Consider the following 23,816-nt stretch of genomic DNA (forward strand, 5'->3'; position numbering starts at 1 on the left):
CAAAAAATAAGGTTTGTGCTAAGTTAAATTGTACGTCAGATTTCCTTTTAAATTCAAGTGTATTGAAATAATCTATACAGCATGTTATAACATCTGAGGGATACTACGATGCCGTTAGATATTTTTATGTTAGAAAATTCAGATATAATGATTTATGAAACTGCCGGTCCACAGATGACGGGCGTACGAGTATTTTGATTTCTTTATCAGTCACGGTAGCGTAGCGGAGCTGTTAATATTAGGATTTAAGAGCCCATATCGTATAACCACTGGTATTTTACAAAAATCGTCGATGGGCCTTTTAATGATATGCTTACTGAGGTTGTGATTAGCTTTGCTGTATGTGCAAAATTGGAGAGCAATACGATTGCTCGGTTGCTGGAGAGCCGTGGCAACAGAGGTTCTTACTGGGAGTTTCAGTTAAAGTATTAACCATAGCCAGTTTTGCAACAAGTCTGGCGAGCCAATAAAAGACTTCGAGTGTCATCAGCACAGGGAAGAGCTTCTCACCCTCACCTGGAAGGCATGCTCATTGAACACTTTAATGTTTATCTTACAATAGATTATTTTGTAACATTATATAGAATTTTAATATTTTTCTTTTTTCTAAGAGAGGAATAATAATTTGTTGTTTTTTACGAAACAGGTGAAAGCATGTTTTGTATGGTCATTAATTTGACATTACAATATTCTATAGTAAATTTTGATTAATTTTTTGTTTAGAATTTTGCCATAAATAAAAATAACGATATTCTGAACTCTTCATTTATTAAGTTTCGTAAAATATAGACAAAAACTCACTTACTCTTACTATTAATTAATACACTCTCTGTAAAAATAGTAGGAACTTATACTCTGTTCAACTAAATGCCTGAAATATCTTTAAAATTAATATTAAAGCCTATCAAAACCTTAGACCTCTCTCACAGTGGAACATCTGAATAGCAATTTTCCGCTCATGTGAAAGAGCTCTAAATTATAAAATTATCTTTATAAATACACAAATGCCTCCTATTAATAAGTAGTTTTGCTTATAACAAATCACTCGTAATTAATTTTACATCTACATAATCAATTACGAAAATAAATAGTTCTGTTATAATTTTAACGCCTGAAATTTTATGTACACATAATTTTTAATTAATAGAAATATATGATACATATTTTTTTAATCACTAATACTGATTACTTCGTTACTATTCTTCTTTGCAAGTTGCATTAGTTTCCACATACAGGACATTGTATGGCACTGAGATCCCTTTGGAGGCGGCAGTTACTTGAATTCCGTATTTTCTTCCCGGTTTTAAGCCACTCACTTTCTGGACTATTACTCTTGACCTGGAAAAATAATGTTTTTAATAGATATTTTTTGTGCTTTTTTAATTACTTATCATTATTATCTTATTTCAAATAACAACTAAGTCGTTAGAGAATATTTTGTATAAAATTTTTGTATGCGAAAATGAGCTAGATTCAATTAAAATCTTTACACAAATATTTCTTTCCATGAGTACTGCATTACGATGTAAGTTAATATACAATTCGGTAACAGTTTGGATAAGCTTTCAATTCAGTTATAAAAAGATATTCTAACTATTTAACTTACTGAGGACGTTGCATGTGACTTATGCATTGTGTTTTTGTTGATGATTTTTTAGTTAACGCACAGATTGTTATGTCCTTGTCGACTATTTCTTTTGTTGAAATGCAATATCTGAAACCAAGAATATTCTTAAAGAATAAGTATACAATAAAGAGATGAAAATTCGAACAAGCCTTGATGATTGGTGATGATGATGATGATTATTTATTTGTGAAGTTTTATGTAACATTTTATGTAATGGCAGCACTATTAATATTTAAAAAATAATAATTCCCAAATCAAAAGAAAGTCACATTCATTAGTATGTTACCGCATTGATAAAATAGATTTAAATGTACAGTTAGCATATGTTCACGGCAGAACATAAATTGCTATTTATACAATTTAAATCTGTTTGATTTATATTTTTTATTCTGTTTCGTTGGCCTAAATGTATTCAATAATTACCTAATCACATCAGTCGCGTTATGGGTGGCTGGTAAAAAGGCAATGTCTACGGATTTACAAGACCTCCTCGGCCGGAGTTCCCTTATCACTCCGCCGTCGGTAAGTTCTGGCGTATCCATGCCCCATCTTGATGTTGAGGCCAGTAACTGGAAAATGCATTTCTCAAGTATAATATTTAATACAGTTATTACATAAGAAACTATTTTTACAATTTTATTTTTTCAACCTCTTAATAAAGTGTTAAGGATTCTTAAAACTATTTTTATTTTTATTGTGACGTCACCGTGTCTAAGACGAGATATTTTTCTAAGCTCTGGCCTACATTGTAAACAAAATAACAGCCCTAAAATAATTCTCACTTAAATTTAAATAGTCATGTTACTCTAATATGACATATAGAGTTGCTATATTTTATTAAATTTATATACCTAACTAAAAGAAAAGATGACAGAATACAACGGAATGATTTTTTTGGTCTAAGATTTTCCGCCATCATTTCAAACAAGAAAACTAACATTTAATTTAATAATTCTCATTTAATATCAATGTGAATTATAAAAGTATGAGACAAAATTAACAATAAGTATAAAACTACGCTGAATGAGTTAAAAGGTTTAAGCTGAGTCACGGAAACTACATATGAGACGGAACAAACGGTTACAAAGTTGTTAAGAAGCTTACACTGGTCGCCTTTTTTACAACACGGGAGTTGTTATTAAGCTTTTTCTAACAATTACATGAACCGTGTCTCTATACCATAAAGAGACACAGTTCTAAATCACTAAAATAACTGTCACAGTTTTATATAAATGTATTAGTAGTAACGTTAGCAAAAAACTAGAATTTATTTGGAAATATAATTTTTTCATAAAATAATTACTATTAACTACCTCTATTGTTACGGCACCATCAATAGCCCATTTGTTAGGCACAACTCGTACAATGTATCTTATTTTTGATTCCTCTGAGCTCGAATCGAACTGCACAGAACCCTCGTCACTTGTTTCTTGTGTCGACGAAAGTATTGGTGATGGCACGAAAAACTTTGAATGATTTTCTGAAATTTATTTGAGTATAATCATCTTATAATTACAATGAATAAAAAAATATATATTTTTTACTATAAAATACCTATATTTTTGGCCACGTACAATCGCTTTCCTTTTACATAAACTTCGATGTCAACTGAACCTCCGCAAGTGGACGTCGCAATCCAAAGACCAGCGTTTGTTGAAGTACTACTGGTCGTTGTCTTCAATAATAAAATTAACTTTAACTTTAAATTTTAACTTGTATAAGCTTGTGATATTTATCTACATTAATTTTACTGTAAACTATATTATTATGAAGGATATTTTTTTTAAACTGTTGAGTAGTTTTAAGCACCGCAAGTTTCGGTGTTGCTCACCTTCAAGTAATAAACATTTTTTCCCTTTATGTCAGCCTTGTAAGGAACATTTTCCCTTAGTCTTTTAGCAGTGGACGTCCTGGGTCGAACGCTTCCAGATGCTAATAAGGACCCAATTTGTCTATCTCTTGCAATGCCGAAAATACTGACGAAATAGGTCTAAAATTTTTTTTCCGTTTAGCGTAAAGAAAATTTTATCTTAAAATATTATAAGGTGTACACTTACTGTGCCAGGATCTAAATTTTCAATAAAGTGATGTGTTCTGTCTCCTATACAAACAACCAGTGGGTCTTCGTTTGATACTCTTGTGCTACGACCTTTTAAGCATTGCTAGTTAATTTATTGAAGGAAAGTCTTAAAAATAAATTACAAATATTATATAGTATAAAGATAGAACCTCTGCTTTTTAATGAGATTATAAAAATATTTCTGACTTAATCTGTACTATTTTCTGTACAAAAAAAACAAAGCAGATTAAGTAAGTCCTATTATATATAAATAGATGTACTATAAAAGGCGGTTATATAAACTTTCAAAAAAAAAGAAAAAATGTATATATTCTCACCAAACTTTTTTCTTCTATACAAAGTCCTATAATTTCCATCAAAAATACTTATGCTGTCTTTATCTATATCAATTTTATTCTCTTCCGAACCGCTGTTCTGTGAACGGTTAGGTTTATGGTTTTCCAGCGACTGATCAGAGGATGTATCTTTTTCTGTTTTTGTATTCCGGAGGTCGTATTGAGCTGCGCAAAGTGATGTGTAGTTCTTTCTCCGAGATGCGACCACGCAATAGGTTGTAGATTGAGGGTCTATTGGACTGTAAAAAAGAAATTGCTATATTAATTGCAAATTATTTAAATGAAACTAAAAAATTTCGGATATACTACGCAGATTTTCGGACTTTTTAGTAACCGGAACGTCGGGATTATGTAGTTTTAAAATAATAAAATTCGCGTAGTATATCCGAAAATATATTAGTTTCATTTAATTGAATAAAACTCGCAAAAGTCTTAGATGTCATTAAGTAGTAAAAGTGAAAAGGAAATGTGTACAGAGTATAGTTGTGAAACCGCTGTTAAATGTTTAGAGATACTAGATGGTGTATATAAATTAATAAGAAAGAGTTGAATTGATCATTTACTCTATATAAATACGGATCTTAAAGACCTTGGTCAGGTAAATATTAATGAATGAATCATATAATTTAGGTTTAAACATTAAAATAATGTTAAGATAATATTTAAATTTAAATGAGAGAATGCATCGTGAAAACTTCATCGAGACAAGCAAGATTCGAACCTGCAAAATTAAAAAAAATATCCTAATAAATGTTTTCTAACTTTGCAGTTTTCAAGGAATATAGTACAGATGCTACCATAGCTATCTAATTGGTTTTCGTATTCGTTTTGATATTCGTATTCGTAATTGATTTTAATTTTTTCAGTTTATTAGAACTTTCATTATAACCTCTTTATTGTTTAAAAGAAAAAAAAGATTTTTTGAAATCAGCTCAGATTTGTACCCGAAAGTTCAATTTACAAAGTTAAGCACATTACCTAAACGACACTTAGCAAACTTCTTTCATTTATAAGAATTTCTTGATAACTGTATACAGTTTTTATAAGTTTAATGGCAAGACCTTTTTGAGTAGATTTACTTGCGTTTGTTTTTATATATAATAAACCTTTCATTGATATTTTTCCCATTGTAAGTAGACTCGTATTGAAGAGCGTTCCAGAGCCAAAAGTTGCATTAATCCACAGATCTTTACAAAGTTACAAAATATACTACTTTTTAAGACCGTCGCTATTGACACTATTAATTCTCTCAACTGTCAGCATATTAAAAATCGTAACTGAAGCTTTCTTCAACAACGAAGCCCACTTTCCATTTTGATATTCAATATCTAAAAAAGATGCAATCAAATATTTTGATTTTCTAATTATTATATAGAGAAAGTAAAAAATTGCTGTCTGGTATAAACTAAGAAAAAAATAAAATAAATATAAAAAAAAAAGAAAAAAATGATGTTTTTGCCGTTTAAGCCTCTTACATTTACATTGTTACGCTTTTTGTTCCTAATAAACTTCTGGTAAAGATTGCGCACTGCTTCTGAGATGGAAGTAAGTAAACGGTTTTGAAAAATTCTATTCAATTACATTAAAGGTAAGGTAGGTTTTACAATTATAAGAATACTGGTTCCAATAAAAACTGCTGGGGTAATACTCTGAACGAGGAAGTTTATTATTTATTTAACTGTACATTGAACTGTAATTTTCTAAAACTTAAGGTATGTTTCATTATAAAAAAGAAAAACAAACAGAACCTCTGTACGTAAAAAGAGTGTTAAGTTTGAATTTTATGATTTTTAATAGTGATGTAAACGAGATGTCTGCCCGTAATCACGGTTGCTGCATAGTAACCGAAACGTCGGGAGTATGTTGTTTTTTTTAAATATTAAAATACGCTTAGTAATCCGAAATATTAGTTTCATTTAAATGAGTACTCGCGTAAGCCTTAGATCTCATTAGGGTAGTTAAAATCGTACTAACTTATAAATATTATTTTGTAATGACACAGGATGGCAGTACAAATAGCTCAAGGACTTAAATATAATGGTATAAAAAGTTAATAAAATAGTTAAGTATTAAAAACTAATGAAATTTAAGTGATGTAATATATCTATCGATGTAATCCTAATGTATAAATATATAATAAATAAAAGCCAACAAAAAATAAGCCTCTCTAATAAGCAATTGGAGCTACAACCTGTCATTCACAGGTAAAGAAATTTTGGTCGCTCTATTAAATATTTGTAATATTTTAAGTCGTCATAATTTTCTTAATCTTTATGTTTAACTCCTTACAATACCAAAGGTATTGCATAAATTGACAAGGAGGGGGCGGAATAAAGTTAAATACAATAACTCAGCGTGATATAGACTAGCTGTTCTTTATAAAACTTGAATAATCTGTTTACCAGAAATTGTTTATGTACCGATAAATTACAAACGGAGCCCCTGTTTAGGTACCCTACCTCTAGATGTTTTAAACGGACTTTACTACAGTCTCAGATGCAGTAAACTATTCTGTGCCGCTGCACAAAAGAACAAGGAGATAACAAAAGTCTGAAGACTCCAGTATCTAACGGGATTATGATTTTTACTTTTATTTAGATTAAAACAAATATAAAAGCTAAAAGCCCGCTATATGCATTTGTTTAAATGGTTAGTAAAATTAAGTTTAATTTCTTTAAGGCCTTCATTTTTATTTTTGTTAATGCTTTCGTTTTTATTTGTATATTAATTCATTTATTTATGTTTTCATTCAGAGATCATGAACATTTTTGCTCTTGACATGCATTTCTCGGTTATAGTCAGAATCTATTTCTTAACCGAAAAAAGGTCAAAACAATTTCCTATACGCGAAACTTTCATCTTTGGTTGGTAGCACCACTTATCAATTGGCGAGTAATAGGGGGAATCACTTATTTTTTACCGAATGAATTAGCATAGCCATTTAGAGAGGAACCGCGGACTGCATTCTTGCCACTCTTCTACACGGACGTGTCCCTATGACATTTATTTTTTGCTTTAAGTATAATTGTTGCGTAAATAAAGACAACGTGACTTTTAACTTTTTATTTAATGTATGTCTTATTATTTGTCGTATAGATTAAAGAACTTTTAGATGAATGTTTTCAAATCTATGTGATAGATATAGAATATTTTTTCAAATTAAATTTTAATTATTTATCAGATATATTTTAATCGAACGACTCTACCTAATATTATAATCTAATTTTTTTTTAACTATTCTAACTATAAAATAAATATTTATATATAAATTTTAGAATAACATCAAAATTGAACAATTCCACGCTCCAGATTTCTGAAGACTATCTTTTTAATAAAGATTGTAATTGGTAAAAAAAAAACCACTTTTTTGTATAATAAAATAGTACATAACCGATTATTTGTAACTTCAATCCTAAAGCATAACATCGGCATTTGATGCAAATTAAATAAACTCATAAAATAATTGTATACGTGTTTACGTTTCGTTTTATAGTACAGAGCAGCTTTTAATGTAAAATAATTTAACGCATTGCAATAATAATCTTAGTCACAAATTAATTTGTAAAGCTCAAAGGATATTTGTAATGCAAACCGGATGAAACTCAATCAGAAAGTAGTAAGTTAATAAATTGCATACCACTATCTCCTCGCGAATTAAAATGTATGGATGACATTGGAAAATTAACCTTCGGCGTTCAAACATATAATGGATTTCACAATGCATTGCTGCGTTAATACAAAAAGTTGGAGGAATGAAGGTAGCCTTAGTAACCATTTGTTCTATTTGTCCAGTACTTCAGTAGTTCTTCAAGAATAGTAAAGACATTTTATATCGACGTCATTTAATTACCTTTATTTCCTCTGATAGCGGTGTAGGTTACGGGCAATTTTTTCTAAATTGTTTTTGTAAAACGTGTGATATTTATAGGTGTATAAAATTAGTTCATCTCAACATCAAACTAGCTAACTCGTTTACTCATTAGACAGAATATATAGGTGGTAGTGGTAATCAAATGCAATTTAATGCTTGTAATATTTTACTATTCTTAATTAATAAGTATAAGTTACCATCTTAACGTGTAACTGTTAGTAAGCTATGCAGATTGTACTGTGAATATGTGTTGTTATATATTATTACTAATAAGGTTAATGCTATCACTAAACTAAGCATGTTATATACGTTCTGAAACTTGTTTAATATTTTAATATATGTAAATTATAATAAATTTTAAACTCTTTCCTCCAACCGACCATTTCGCGTGTTCAGTAGTATAAATCGGAATGTAGTATCGGAGGCAGTATGGCTCCGTAATCGTATACAATTAAAAGAGTTCAGATGTTTCTCGAATACAATGTTGCAGATTACCCATAAACCTTAAACCAAGTAGTGCCTTCGCGCTTCTCGTCGTCAATAAAAAAAAAACCTTTTTATGTGCCAGCTTGTGATCGTCGTTTAAAACTGATGTTATCAATTATAGGAATACGACTATAAAAATTTATGGCAGAAAATATTAACAGATAAGTCAGTCATGTGTAGGGTGCAGTGGTTATAGATTAGTATTTAAGTTATATGTAGGTAATTTTTATTTCGCAAACTGTTTACTTTGGAAATATGTCAATAATATAAAGTTTTAGAAATTAATGTATTTTTATATAAGAAATATTAATAACAAATCTATCTGGTTTCCAATTGAATGTGTTTAATAGCCTCGGAACCTGATATCAAACTTGTCTCTATTTTACAAGTGTCTTTCATAACGCCTAGCAACTTTTTGTGGCAAACAGCGATTATATTTGTGAAAATTTTTCTTATTTCATATCTCGCTTAACCATCGTAATTTATTGATACCTAATACTTTATACTTTTAAAAGTCAATTCAATTAATAGTAGGCGTGGATTTATATTGATATAAAATATGTATAGAATAAAAAAATCATCGAATTGGCTACCTGCGGAATATGGAGATCCAGTTGCTTTTGCTAAATGATCCTAATGTTCAAATAGTCTTTTCTGTTTGAATTTTAAATGTAGTATAATTTGAACATCGCTTTATGTTGAAACATAATTAAATTTATTTATTATTAACCAATAAACAATAAGAATTTTAAAATATTTTTAAAAGGGTATTTTTTAAGTTTGAGAATTTTTATAGGATAAATATAAAAATTATACCTTGCAGGTAATATATATGAAGATTCTGTAATATCAAGTCATGAGAGCTGTCAATGCATTTCAACATGTGATGTGAACTTTATCGAGTCATATCTAACCACCATACATGGTGTATCATAAATTGTGTACCCGTTCTTGTGACAAACATACGGACAGAACGGATTTATGGTCTGGGAGAGCTATTGCTAACGGTGCTATTTCACTGACAACTTTTTATAATACACCGTTATTCCATCTGGAAAGTAGGCAAAAATTTCTATACATCACATTAATTTCATATAATGACGCCGAGACTAGGTTCAGGAAACAACGGACATTCTTAAGTTCGAACACGTTTGATTTATGTTTCATACTCGCAGTGGGCAGTCAGAATGTGGCTTTGAATGGAAAATATAGGGTATAAAGAAAATATTACCTGGGATCCCAGTTGGCGGATAAGCGTCGTTTGGATCTAGTGCGCAGGCGGATCCGCACGTGCCTTGTCGCCTCACCCCGCACGCTGATCGCTGCCGCTCCACCTTTCGGTGAGGAAAGCTGGTGCAATAAAAATTATATTAGAAAATTGTTAACAAATAGCAAAACAACGCAAACCAATACTGATAAAGATGTGAGACATAAAACGTTGAAGACCTCACAGCTATGTAAAAATCTTTAAAATCAAACGTATCAGTGCCTTTTCGTATTCAGAAACGGTAAATTAATATATATATATCTGATAAATTTTATTCACCTAAACATGAGAAATGTTTTTATCAATTGCAGTGAATTTTCAAAGAGATAAGAGTAAACCTTTACAAGGCTTTATAAAATAAAAAAATCGTTTTAATTTAATTAGCTCTGTAACTTGTTTCGATTTTGTAGATCTCCAAGATTTAATGTGGGTTATATTATTGTAATATATATGTCACGGACATAAGTATAAAGAATTTAATAGAAATAATATTAAGCTTATTTCCGCAAATCACAATCTGAATGTTATTACGATCTTCGGATATACAACCCCATATTTTTAATATTCCATTTTACGCGACGTTTAGAATTCTTTTCATATACTGGAGTAGACCCTATAAAAGGTCTTAGATATCATTAATTTTAATATATTCTCTTATAAAATAAACATGTATGTGTGAATTAAAAAAGTATCATTGAATGCAGGACCGTTTATTAATAAACGATTAAAGATACATGTACCTGTAATACGTATCTCTCTTGTTTGAATATTTGAAAGGTTATCGTGTGCATCTCTCCGCCTCCGTGCTCTTGTATTAATTGAAGTTGTTCTAAAAAGATAAACATTAATCGTATATTTATTTATACAACAAACTAGATAATGTTCGTTATACCAAACAGGTTGCATTAAGGCACTATCAGAAGCTCTACTTTTATCGTTCGACATAATTCAATTGTAACATATGTTAATAATTTTATTGTCGTGCAAACATAATTAACTAATGACAGTTTTTCGTAATAAATGTATCTTATGCTTACTGTCACTCCCAGCGGGTCCTTTATAGAACGCCCAATGCAGGTGTCGCGAGCAAGGGCTGACAGTAATGTAAACAACTGTTTGGGATATTGAAGACGTGTTTAGTTCGAGACTGAAACAAATTGCATACAGGATTAATTTGTACCGTATGTGGAACAAGGCCAATAGAAAACTAGATGAATGTATGTTCTAGGTGCTATTATTAAATATAGGTGATCAACGTGTATATTTCAAAGCTGTTTGTTATTAAACCCTTACAATAGCACCAAATATCAGCTACTTGTAATGTTACATATTAAACGATATAATACATTGTAAAGCATTTAGTCTTCTTCGAATTATTCTTTATTCTATCTTAACTTAACTTAAATAAAGATAAACTTTATAAGATCTAGGAAGTCAATGCGTTTCTACGGTTATGGAAAATGCTCCATTTAAATTTCTCGGCCGTAAGATAGATAATACAGATTGTAGAAGAAAAAGTAGATAGCTTTTTAAACTATCATTATAAGCCAGCCAACCAATCAGTAAAGTCAAAAAAACTTAGATCTACGATAATTGCCTAATATCGCGTTTGACTTGGCCTTATGCCTATGATTTTAATAAAAGTCAGATGCAAGAGTCATAAAGGTGTTGAAGTTGTGTCTCGGACTCACACTATCGATTGATTCGTAAGGTTTTTTCAGGAATTGCAATATTTTTGCGATGAATATAAAAAGATCACCGTAGCTCTATAAACAAGTAAGAGTTTCCAAGAAAGGTCCTAACTAAATCCCAAGATGACGTCGTTACATCACTTCCAAAGGACAAAAATGCCCCAGAGCTAGAGTCAAGACTTCAATTCCATAAATAATTAATGATAAAAGCACAAAGTAGGATTAGGAACAAGTAAAGAGGCCAATGATATGGATATATGACAGTCTTTTACTCGGCAAGACGAGAATGCTAAATATAAGACCCATGCCATAAGTTTAGAAATGCGAACGAGCGGTTACATAGGAGACGAGACGAGTGGTTACATAAGAGACATAAAAGATTTTTGCATCCCATTAGCACTAACATTGCGCACCTCAAATCATGATTGGACTTGGCGACCACTGCTAAAATTTTATCTGAATGCTTTTCAAATGACTCTCCTAGATTAGAGTAATTTAGTAAGATAAGTTTAGGGTACAGAAAAAACTTTTAAAGCGTGTTCTGTAAAAGAGCTTACGGTTACTTGGGAAACCAACATCCTTAAAGGAAACGCCATCAAGATCAATAAATTTTACGAACTTACTAACGAACTCACTAGAAATAGGTTTGTCGTGAATTTGTACGCGGTAGAATTGGGAGCGAGGGTTATAATGACTAAATCTGTCTACAACCTACTAAAAGACTTGGGCCTGTCCAGAACTAATATCAATTCATTCTTGGAACGTACTTCGAAGGCAGCCCTAGTAGGTTATTTTCAAATTTGGTTAGGTAGAAAGAGGAGCTTGGACGGTAGAGAAGTTTTCGTCAGTAAAGTCGTTAGTAACACCATCTGAAGTTAAAAAAAACATCTTAGCTGACAAATTGGTTGTTGCCCGCTTTAGAGGTTTTTATTATAGTACACACAGTATATTGAAACACTTGAGACTATTTGTCCTGTTCTGTTCGTTATTATAAACAATTCCCTTTTTAGTAATAAATTTCCTTGCTCTAGTCGATAGTCTATATTGCACCGATAGTTAAAGTTATTTATTTTTTGGATATTGTTGTTTAGTCGATTTCCATTTTTCTCTTCCCATCTAAAGTTCTGGAAGGTATCTATCACCATAATATATGCGAATAACAACGTTCTCATTTGTTATCAAGGGATCCAAGGCATCTGTCATCTATTTGCGAGCTCCTGAGATATGTGTGAACGTTACAACTGTTTCCAAACCGAAAAGCTTTCGACAATTTTGCGACATATTTCATTCATGCTATTTCTTTTACTTCATCGTCATTGTCGTTCACCGTCTTATCGACTAGAACGGTTCTTCTTTACAATTTTGATTCAAATATAAATCAAAGACTATTAACACCTTTATGCTAAGAACCTTTCATTCCATTGGATAAGACTTTTTTGCTTACGCAAAATTGTAGTATGTAACTCTTTTCCTCTAAAGTAAATCAAATTAGGAACAGTTCCTTAGATAATGATAGTATTACGTATGTATGTTGCATATTAAAAATTCATATGTTTAAGCACTTTTTTTACCAGGTTACAATAAGTATACCTATTTACTATGTATATCATTGTTTTTGTTTTATGAATTTTCTAATAAAAATTTTCGCTATCTTTACTTAACGAATTCCTCTAACCCAGGCTTGTCTGTAAAATATTGCCTTAAGAGAAATACTTAGCATCATAACTATGTTTTTTCTTTTGTATGTGTCTATTTAGTATACTTAAGTAATAAATTTATTTTATTTTATAAGATAAACTTATCTTTAGCAGCTTATGAGTAAAGTTAATGTGTATATATTTATTTATATATAAATTTATAAGAGACCTATTAAAATCTATTTAAATCCAAATCTAAAATTTTCAGGACAGATAACATTAAAGAAACTTTAATGAAAGTGACGATTCGTTAACGAAGTACAGTTTTAAAACAGATTTAGTCTAGATTCCCTTAGGCATGAGTAGTAATCCTTTAGAGACAAAGTTTTGACTGACTCAAAAATAATTAGAATTGTTTAATATATTTTTCAAAAAGCCTCAAGAATCTACTTATATTTTATAGATTTGTTTAACAAAAAATGTATGTACTTTCGACTTTCTCCTTCTTCCAATGTGTACAAGGTCTGGTTATCCATTGGCAGCCATTCTTCGGAAAGCCTGCTGACTGGTCTGGTGACGAGAACACTTGGAGCTGCGAATCCAGCTCTAGCTGCGTGAAGTATAATCAGCGCTGCTAGCCTTGTCGTGACGATGTCCGGACTTCTAAGGATTAAAAATATTATTGAAAAATTTTCAGCCTAAAATACTATAAACTATTTGATTACTTATAGATTATATATATGATAACGTTAAGATTATAGCGCATATGCAAAATTTACGATAAGATCAAACCTTAGATGTATGTAATATATATGCATTCGAAATTTAAATATAATAACCCTATCATTATCTTTGTGATTGCGAAAGTACATTTTGTATTATTATTTATAGGCAATTCTGTGGCTTGCATTGTAAAGCTATTCACAGTCTATTAGGGAGGGTCATTTAGGACCATAAAATATCGATGGTCCGATAATGGTAATGAGTTTTGAATCATTTACATTATTATTGATAGGTATAATCATGGATTCCAAAATAACTTCATCGGTAAATAAACAACTATGTAATATAATTGTAGTATAAACAACATTATTAATTACTAAGATGAGTTTTAAAAAGATTTATAATCGAATTTATACACATTTAATTCAGTATTTATCTATCGATATATTTAATATATGCAGCTGGTTGGAAAAAAATAACTTATTCTCGATGGTATTATCGGTTATAAGAACTTATTGTTTGTTGTTTACGAGATGTGTAGGCTGAGTCACGCAGAACCTTTACCTTCGCCCTGTAACGATGACTCAACATATGGTGGTAATGTATATACGGCTATAAAAAATAAAAGCTCTATGGTTCTGTAGATATTGTTTTGATATAAAAAAAAATACTTTTTTCACTTCAAAGTTTAAAAAAATATGCTCTTATGAATGTCTTTTTTGTATTTAATAAATGTTAATAAAATCCCTTTGTCAATGGTTTTTAACCGACTTTTATGATAGAGGATATTATATGGATATAAAAATTTGATTACATTTTTTTTTTCGAAGTAATTTTTCCATTGATAAATACACATTTATAGTTTAGACCCTTTTGGATCGTAAAAAAATGTCTTCAACTAGTTTTTTCCCGCTCTTTTGTTCTTTTTTTTAAAGTCTCCCTGACGCCCTGGTGTGATTTCATTTACTTGTATGTAGTCATTAAAACTCCTCCATTATCAAGTGAAAGAGTTATTAGGTATTTCTTTTGAAAGTCCGAACGAGAGTTTCGTTCGCGTTCGCCAATGAAATAATCTAAACAAAATAAACCTGAAATCTGGGCTGTTAAGCCAAAAAAAAAAAAGTATATTCAGTTTCATATTATTATATTATAACTACGACTAAATTAGAAAATAAATGTTCGTCAGTTTTCATTTTAGATCATTTTTTTAACTATTTTTTATTCAATCGCGATAATGTGTTGACATTTCATAAATCACGACCTTTTACTAACGCGACGTTTAGATGACTTGTCGATCACTCAACGATTACATATACAAACCCACTTATTTGAATGGGTTACCTAAGGTACTTAAACGAAATGTTCCTTTATACTCTATCATTAGTCTGATTGATTCACCTACATATAAATTGGCGAGAGTTATTTCAAGGTCACTTCTTCAGGGACATACAAAATCATTTGTTAATTATGTCAAACGCGTATAAAAACCAATTGGTCGGTCACATTTCATAAGTTTACCTATTGCTTATAGCATCGAGATTACAAAAAGAAAGTTAAAAGATTATCTATTCGTATAATAGAATATGCATAATTTAAGCATTGTCTAATGTCTGGCTACCTTATGTGGAAGGAGGCATTCTATAGACAAATTGATGAAGTAGCAATAACTTTCCTTTCGTCTCCCGTTTTCGCTGATATATTTATGTATCGCGAATTCAAGTAGCAAACATTTTGCTGAGATTTAGCCATCTCGTTGTTATATTAACAAAAAATTTATTTTTATTTTTGTCACTAGAAAAGAATGCTGTCAGTTATCTTATACCATGAACCCCCCTATCATAAATAATAATTCTCATATCCTAGAGCAGACTGCCTAGACCAGAGTACAAGAGTAGAGTAAAGTAGAGACAAAATTTGTACATTCTGCGTACATCCACAGCAGTACACGAGAAAATTAAGAAACCTTTGGGGCTAGAAAGAAAAAACAAGTTTAACCAACAGACACTTTCATCTCTTCTACCTGTGATCTCGGTTACTGAAAATTAATCTTAAGGACAGGTAAAATGTAGAATAATATAGTCAAAGTAAATAAGAAAAACGGCTTTATTAAAATAAATGAACTCCCAAAAGTCTTAATTATCGATACAAAGCTGTATTAATTAAATTAAAGAACCCCAAACATAACATTTATGCCGTCAGTTCATTTTATTCGAAAGTTTTCACAAACGTCGTAATATTGATTTTTTTTTTCAACTTTAACCGAACCCTTTCAATAAATGCTCGTAAATTATACAACAAAGGGTTATTGTTTTCCTTCCCACATTTGAAATATTTAGCAATACGTCATAAATGGTTGCACCTAACCAAGGATATGTATATATACAACCTTTAAGTTCTTTTATAATGGTGGTCCGGGATTTAGGATGACTTGCTTGCTATATAAATATTCTAAAGGGAAAGTAGCTGTCCTGTCTGTAATTTTTTTCTTATTTTATAGTATGAATAACTAGTGCATAATATATTGTAGGACTTATAAAGTTTTTTTTTTACCTTTAATAAATATATTTTATCGGAATTAAATTTAAATAAATGTTAATTAATAAGATCAAACATTAAGTAATTAATTAGTTAAATATTTTTTTTTTATATTTAGCGTTAAAGAGAATTCTCTCGCCAAAAAAAAATGAGTTTCTCGTTGTAACGTGAAGATATATTGTTTTTAAAATTCAGAACGTGAAGTAATTGATTTGATTATTTCAACTATTTTCAATGCTGTTCTTAACTGGAATATATCTTGGAGAGTCTTGTACAGGATATCCACCTCAAAAACTGATATATACACATGATAGCACAAGATAGCATATCCTAATTCTAGAAAGGGCTTAACAAACTTTAAATCGAACTAAATATATTCACATTTCAACCTCAGCCAGATAATGCACAGGTGTTTTTTTTTGCAGCTAAGAAGTCATTTATTTACATTTAATAAAATAGTCAACTCAAAATTCGGTTTAGAAATTTTTTGGACTTACTTTGACACAGAATTCTCATTATAATTTTTTATTGTTGTGTGTTAACAATTTATTGTTCGGTTTGTAACTAGTACTATTGCTGTGGTATCTAAAATTAGCATGCCTAATAATTCTTTGTTTCCATATCACTAATGCAACATTACGTTGAATTAGGACCTATAGATTTCCGTGGATAACGAAATCTAATTAAATGATTTTAACTATTTGATAGTTTTTCATTTTGTACCTGACCAAAAGGCACGTTTATTACGGAGCATGCTTTGTTTGTTACAAAACCTTTTTCAGAGATGGTTCAGAAGTTTCACGATGACCTATCCCTTTTACGAAAGCAACTAATCCTAAAATCAATATATATATAAACGTAAACATCACAGGATCAAATTATACAAATATAACAAGGAAAACATAAAACCAACAGCTACATACATATTTAATAATCATATAAATTTTATTACATTACAAACAAGAAGCCATATGCTTATCTATTATATTGATAATATCCAATAATGCATCTAATTTATAAAGCCGTGGTATTATAAATGAGTCGTTTATGTTTTGATGTATTAAATACACGATTGCGATAAATCGGATTCAGAAATAGATGATATAAGGAATGGTCAATCACTAGGTTCTGGCACTTATTCAACACCCACTTACCAATTCTAGCTTTGGTTACTGACAGTTATATGTCTTGCAAAAATTTTACACGTATGGTTGTTTCACATTAACCGGTTTATATTGTGTGGTTGAAAAAATCTTCACCTCTACAACAACATACTAACGTAGCTTTAAGGAATCAAATTATTCATAGCCAATTTCCAGTTGAGCATATTTTGCTCTTAAGCCAAGTAATATGCTTTATAGCTTAAAAAAGGTCCAGTAATTGTATAAAAAACAACTACATACATAAATGCATACTAAATATAATAATGAAACCGGTCCAGTGTGGTGCTGCCATAAGTATATCAATCGTGACGCAACTAATTATGTAATACGTGGTTATTAGATACGAGGTTGAAACTGTGTCATAGAATATTTATTAATGTCCTTAGTGAACGAACATCCGATTTTAGATGTATACTAAATTCAAACTAATAGGATAAATTGCTTATCATAAAACTAATCTAATGAGAATTTAGATTTTTTTTTAAGCCGTACTTACGAATAAGATTATCTAATTGATCTGGTCTAACAAAATAATCTTAAAAAGGACTGTCAAATTATATGTTAGTCAATTGGTATAACTCAAATATCATGCAACTTTTAATACGATAACATATAGCTTAAGTAATAAAAGGTAAGTCTAATTCAAATTTGGGGCATCAGGAATGTTATTAACCTAAATAATGTAACCATAATTGTGACAGTAATTTATTTTGTTAGAAGAACTGCGCTGAAGAACAAAATAGCCTTACTGAGATCCTTTCTCGCTTAGTAAAATAAAAACATCGTAAAATAGAAGATTCATTGCTTCCGCAATGTACATAATAAAATAAATCTTAGCAAATGGGAGGGTTACCTTTAAAAAGGAAAACAAACCAATAACCTATCGTTCGCTTAGTATTGGAAGGAGTTATAGAAAAGTAATGTTTTAATTGCACATTAGCCATGTTATAATAAGCCTGAAATAGTGTTGATACTAAAAAATTACTTATTTTAATTAGTTGAAATATATGAAAAGTCATCTGGAAGTACTAAAAATAAATTCGCATATGTGATAAATCTTAAAGAAACTGAAAATTCACGATGCGTCAATGGTGTACAGTAAATATATCAATGGTTGTCACTGGGGAGTAAAAATCACTATAAATAAGCAGTCTGCCCGTCAGTCTGCCACGCTTTTGTTTCTGTCTGGTTTTGATGTATTTTACTTTATGTTGCTGATTTCGATGCGTGTTTATAAATAACTAAGTTCGTACGCACCGAGTTGACTCGACGGACCGTATATTTTTAACTGTTTCTGAGAAAATAAGAAAACTTTGTCGTTTTTTTTTTTTCTAATTAGTGATGCAAGAATCCTTTGTTTCTATTTCCGTCAATAAAAATTTTATTAACATTATTTTTTGCAATTTTTTATTTATACGCTCGCAAATTTATGTTACATTAACTTCAAATGTTTCATATTATCTGAAGTTTTATGTAGCTCTTTCTTACTTTAGAATAAAGGTACATTGAGACGATACCAATAATATCATTTAAGTTCACCCTAATTATTAATTTAGATACTTCAGATCCACTTCGTGTGGAAACGTGTTGCTAAGTTTCTGCAGTCGAATTTTATGGCTTATTATTAAAAAAATATAGTCTACTGTTTCTGATACCGATTCTACAGTATTTTAAAGCTTTGAAAAAAAAATTACTGACTTAGTAAAATACACACTCTTGTTTTCGTGATTGGATTACGAACTTATTTATATAGAACTTTCGAGCAGTTCCTCCTATATATATATATATGTTTATTGTTTTATTTAAACAAAAAAATAATTATGAAATAAACAAAATATATCATCAAACTTTTATTTCAATCTGACAATTTTTTTTTCCTAAAAGCAGCGAATATTTTACTAATTACTTATTCAAAAATCGAGATAATTTCAGTTTGTTTGAAGCGTAGTTGTGTTGTTGTTATACTTATGAAGATAATATTTTAATAACTGAATTAAATTTCATGTCTATTTGAATATATTTTCACATGATTAACATATCTTAGACCTTATTGTATTTGCCTCGGAGGTGACAACGGAATATTAACGCGAAGACAGTTTAATTTACCGATTTTACTATATTCTCTTCCTGAGGCATTTTAATATAGTTACGATGTGATTTTAACAGCTTATGTTTATTGAGAATAAATTAATTTGAAGTGATATTTTCTCAAAGCGTCTTTTTAAAACTTACATTTGATAAACAGTAAAAGAGTGAGTTTTATTTTTGAAAATTTGTGTTTTTGAATCCGTTTAGAGTTATCTTCACAGCAATCCCTAGATAGCATAAAGTAGTCTTATTTATTTGTATAACACAATGCATATACTTTCAAAAGAATTAACTCAGTTGGGTACATAATTTATCTGTGTATAATATCAAAACTGTACATGTGTCAGCCCTGAATCAAGCTACAGGATGTAGCAATCCCAAAATCCTTTAATCACTGCTTTGTTTTCATTAACTGTATAGAAACAACAGGACTGCTTGTGCGAATTCAAACGAAATTTGTTTATTTACATTTCCGATCCATTACCGAAGTGCCAGAACGTGACTTTTTGTTACTTACGGAGTTAAAACTATTTTAGGTTAGTTGATTTAATTGGTCGTGGTGTATGTTAATTAGGTGACTTAGTAGGCACCCGTAATATAATACTATAATTCTGGACTATACAAAGGTTAATAGAATAATTTTTAAATTTTCATACGATGCCACATCTTTTTTATAAAAAGTCGAAATGTCAAAGAAAAGTTCGCTTTAAATTAACTTTTCAAAATTTATCACCGCTTGTTTTCTCTTTCCAAATAACGTTTAACGGACAAGTTTAGCTGTGAACATTTTGAACAGTTACTATTGCTTGTTATAATATATTAAATAATAAATTTTAAATATAATGCTTTCTCAATACATTGGATTTATTTTTACATATGAATGCTCTTTACTCTCTCACGCAAATATTTTAAACCTATTCTCAAATAACTTTGCATCAACATATTCAATAAATAATATGACAAGATGAGTCTGTTATATAATATATATGCTTTATTTTTCATATCAACAAGACATCGGTTGACCGAAAGCAGTTAGTTTAAATAAACGTAAAAATTTATCCATCAAGACTAAAAACAAGAAAAGTATTGACAGTTTTCAAAAAAGTTACGGATGTTATTCGCAACATGCGGAGACACAAATACATACATCTAAACAACGAATCAGTCCAGGTTACAAGTCGATACACAGACATCAAAGATTCCTATAAATAGATATATTATAGACAGATGTAGACCTATAAATAATGTTAAGTCGTTGTCCTAAGCTCTTTATAATTGCTGTAATCTCTGTTTGAATTTAAATGTTGGAAATTTAATTAAAATTATATTTAAGCTTTTTGTGAGCTAAACCACGTAATAAAGTTGTTGATTTGATATAAATTTACAAGTTATGATGGCAAGGAAATAAAATTAGTAAAAACAGTATACATACGAACACCAAGCAATATAAAAAAAATCACTTCCATTGTTTTTAAATGTAGATAATATATTGTATTTGAATGAATAAATAAATAAATATGAAATTCTTCATCAGTCATAGATCAAATACGATATGTGTTCCATTACAACGATTCCTATTACGGCCTTGTTCATGAATAAAACAACGAGAACAAAAAATCGCGTTTGTTTCTGTCAAAAATTTGGTTGCGTCAAAGGACTATCTGGATAGCAACGACTCCAAGAGTTTGTGTTTTAGAATTGTATACGTGTGATTTATAGCGTACCGTATATTGGCCTTGTTTTTGTATTTTAGTTATACAAAAGAAATTTAGAACACGCTTTCAATTCGTCCGTTTTGAAAATTCTTTTTACTCTTACATTTTTGGACTTAGATTAAGAACGCAGAGATTATAAATTTGAGTGACACTTTGGCGAGCAACGACAAAATGACGTTCAAGAGTTCTATTAGCATACATACGTAAATTTTAATTGTAATAAATCCTTCACGAATAATTTAAACATCTAAAGTGAGATCTGTAGTATAAATAAAAAATATAGATAAAAGAGATTTAACGATATTTTCATATTGTAATAATTTGAATAGACTTATAATATATAATGATGAGTACGCAAGCTTGTAACTTGCTCGCTAAATTACAATTCTTACTACAATTATTACAAATGTAATTCATCAATATGTACGCTTGTAGAGTTTAAATTAAAATACGTAAAGTCGCGTGCCAGCATGATAGCATGACACTTATGAGGCAGTAATCACGTAGTAGGGCTTCGCGATTCTGTTACAAGGGGATAACTTAGTTGGTATTTATTGACTATAGTACACCGAATTTATTTCTTATAACAACATTGTTTTAAATCGGATAAACAGCTCCTTACGTTACTTACACTTCTATGTAATTACGTATATATAAGTGCTTTAAGGCGATGTATTTTCAATTGTATAAACCTCTATAAAAATGTAAGTGTACTATACTATACTATACCATACTATATCCTTTAAGTTTTCATATGTTAATTAGCTCCGATATTTTACAATAGCTTGTTGGTACGTATTATCTTCTTAACTAGTAAACCATTAAGATTAAATAGAGCGTTTATAATAACTTAAACACAGTGTTCATAGTAATCAAATACTCAGTAATGAAATTATAATTTATTACTCTAGCTTTGTCTTTCTTTCTTTTATTATTGGATGTAAATAATTTTGGATAATTCTATTTAAATATTTTTTCTAATCCTCCATAATCACATGTTAAATTTAAATTTTACGCCTAACAACTCTGTATCATTTCATGAACGTTTCGAACGTTTTTTATATAACTTTTCACGTTCACTTTTCTGTTTGACGATGAAAGCTCAGCACGAGACACGTAAATAATATTTTATAACGTCGATGGATTTGTAATTATTTTTAGGTTTAACAAATATGTTACAACTTAATAGCTTGAATTCAAGTCATTTTATTTAGTATTAAGGACCTGCGCTGCTATAAAAGTAAGAACCTTAAAGGAACTAAATTATGGATTATCGTACTAAGTGTTTGAATATATAAGATTAAAATTGTATGCTTTTTATTAATAAAAATGATAGAAATATTAAAACTTATTGGTTTTTACTTCTTTGAACAGATTAAGAAAAATACCGTAGAGCTTTAACTAAACTTATATTTTGTGATAGATAAGTGATCTTACCTCATAGTTGTAATTGTTGCACCTTCCACAGTTCACAAACCAACTCCAGTGAGATACAACTTGAAATAGTCCACAAATATAAAAACAACAGCGTTTATAAGGACATATTTGAAATTCAATGCGATGTTGAAAAATTGTCTCGGTTCTGGAGCCGAAATTTAGAACGTTTATTCCTAAATTATACGGCAAGTGGAAGCCAACACTTATTGTAATATAATAGGTGCATTTTATAAGTTATAATCAATTCAGATTGTCAATCATTTTAGATACGTATCGTAAAGGCGGGGCGACATTAGTTGCGTGGCGATCGATGCGTTACTCACGCGCCGCGTCTGAGCTGCACCGATAGTGCGTGTGCAGTGAGCTAGTGCATCGGTATCAAAACAAAAACTGCAAGAGGGGTACTCAATCTTGGGCGCGCTGCAGTTAATTTAGAAGCTTTTATCGCTATCTCTTGACATTAACGCAACTTTTTTATGTTCAAATAGTTTTATCGGCGCTTGGGTTAAACCATGAATCGCTGTACATTGCATTATTTATACCTTACTTGACAATTTATAAATAAACTTTAAAAGTAAAATATGTATTAAGTTAATGATTTTACCATTATCATAAAAATAATATTTTTATCATTAATTTTATTATATAATTTTATATAAGTATATAGTTTGATCTACATACTTTTTATTATTATTAAAACGGAAGTAACTTACATATAACTATTCATGACATTTTTATTCACGTGACGTTAGTAAAGACTTTGTTATGAACTCTTAAAGTTAACACAATGCCAAGATTTATAGGCGCATAAAAATTATACAATAAAACGGCTTTGTATTTACCAAGGAATTAATAGTCTAAAAATAAAAATAACAGCCGTAGGGAAGAAATTAATTGGGAGCTTTGTGTGTGAAATAGTTCACAATTCTCTAGGACCGTTTAAAATCGGTGAATATGATCGGATATGATCGGTATTATGTAATAGTGTCAAAAGATAATTATATATATATATATATATGTTCACAGTTTTATATTTTTATATTTAAGTCCAATTTAATATATGGTAAATTTAGTGACGTTTATTTTTTTATGAACAAAAATCTATATTCTGTTTATGTGAATAATATAAAAAAGGATATATTTTAAGAATATTGGTCCTTA

At 29.9% G+C, this 23,816-nt stretch overlaps 1 protein-coding gene across 1 annotated transcript; it reads right to left on the bottom strand.

Moving 5' to 3' along the window:
- Positions 1-757: 757 nt before the first annotated feature.
- Positions 758-23,002, bottom strand: LOC116771533 (protein NDNF-like). Its single transcript, XM_061523384.1, has 13 exons — positions 22,656-23,002; positions 13,484-13,657; positions 10,704-10,813; positions 10,407-10,495; positions 9,631-9,749; positions 4,025-4,281; positions 3,685-3,776; positions 3,459-3,617; positions 3,182-3,302; positions 2,941-3,107; positions 2,051-2,196; positions 1,607-1,714; positions 758-1,338 (listed from the first exon to the last, which is right to left on the bottom strand). The coding sequence occupies exons 1-13, from the start codon at positions 22,658-22,660 to the stop codon at positions 1,197-1,199; spliced, it is 1,689 nt and encodes a 562-aa protein (XP_061379368.1). The 5' UTR covers positions 22,661-23,002; the 3' UTR covers positions 758-1,196.
- Between the last annotated feature and the right edge of the window lie 814 nt (positions 23,003-23,816).

The sequence above is a fragment of the Danaus plexippus genome, chromosome 17 (assembly GCF_018135715.1).
Source record: "Danaus plexippus chromosome 17, MEX_DaPlex, whole genome shotgun sequence".
Taxonomy (NCBI): Eukaryota; Metazoa; Arthropoda; class Insecta; order Lepidoptera; family Nymphalidae; genus Danaus; species Danaus plexippus.

What these genes read in the sequence shown, in the direction of transcription:
- LOC116771533 (XM_061523384.1), bottom strand. An exon ending in AAAATTTAGATCCTGGCACA is followed by an intron (nt 3,618 to 3,684) that starts GTAAGTGTACAC and finishes AAAAAATTTTAG; the next exon opens with ACCTATTTCGTCAGTATTTT. An exon ending in AAAATGTTTATTACTTGAAG is followed by an intron (nt 3,303 to 3,458) that starts GTGAGCAACACC and finishes TTATTATTGAAG; the next exon opens with ACAACGACCAGTAGTACTTC.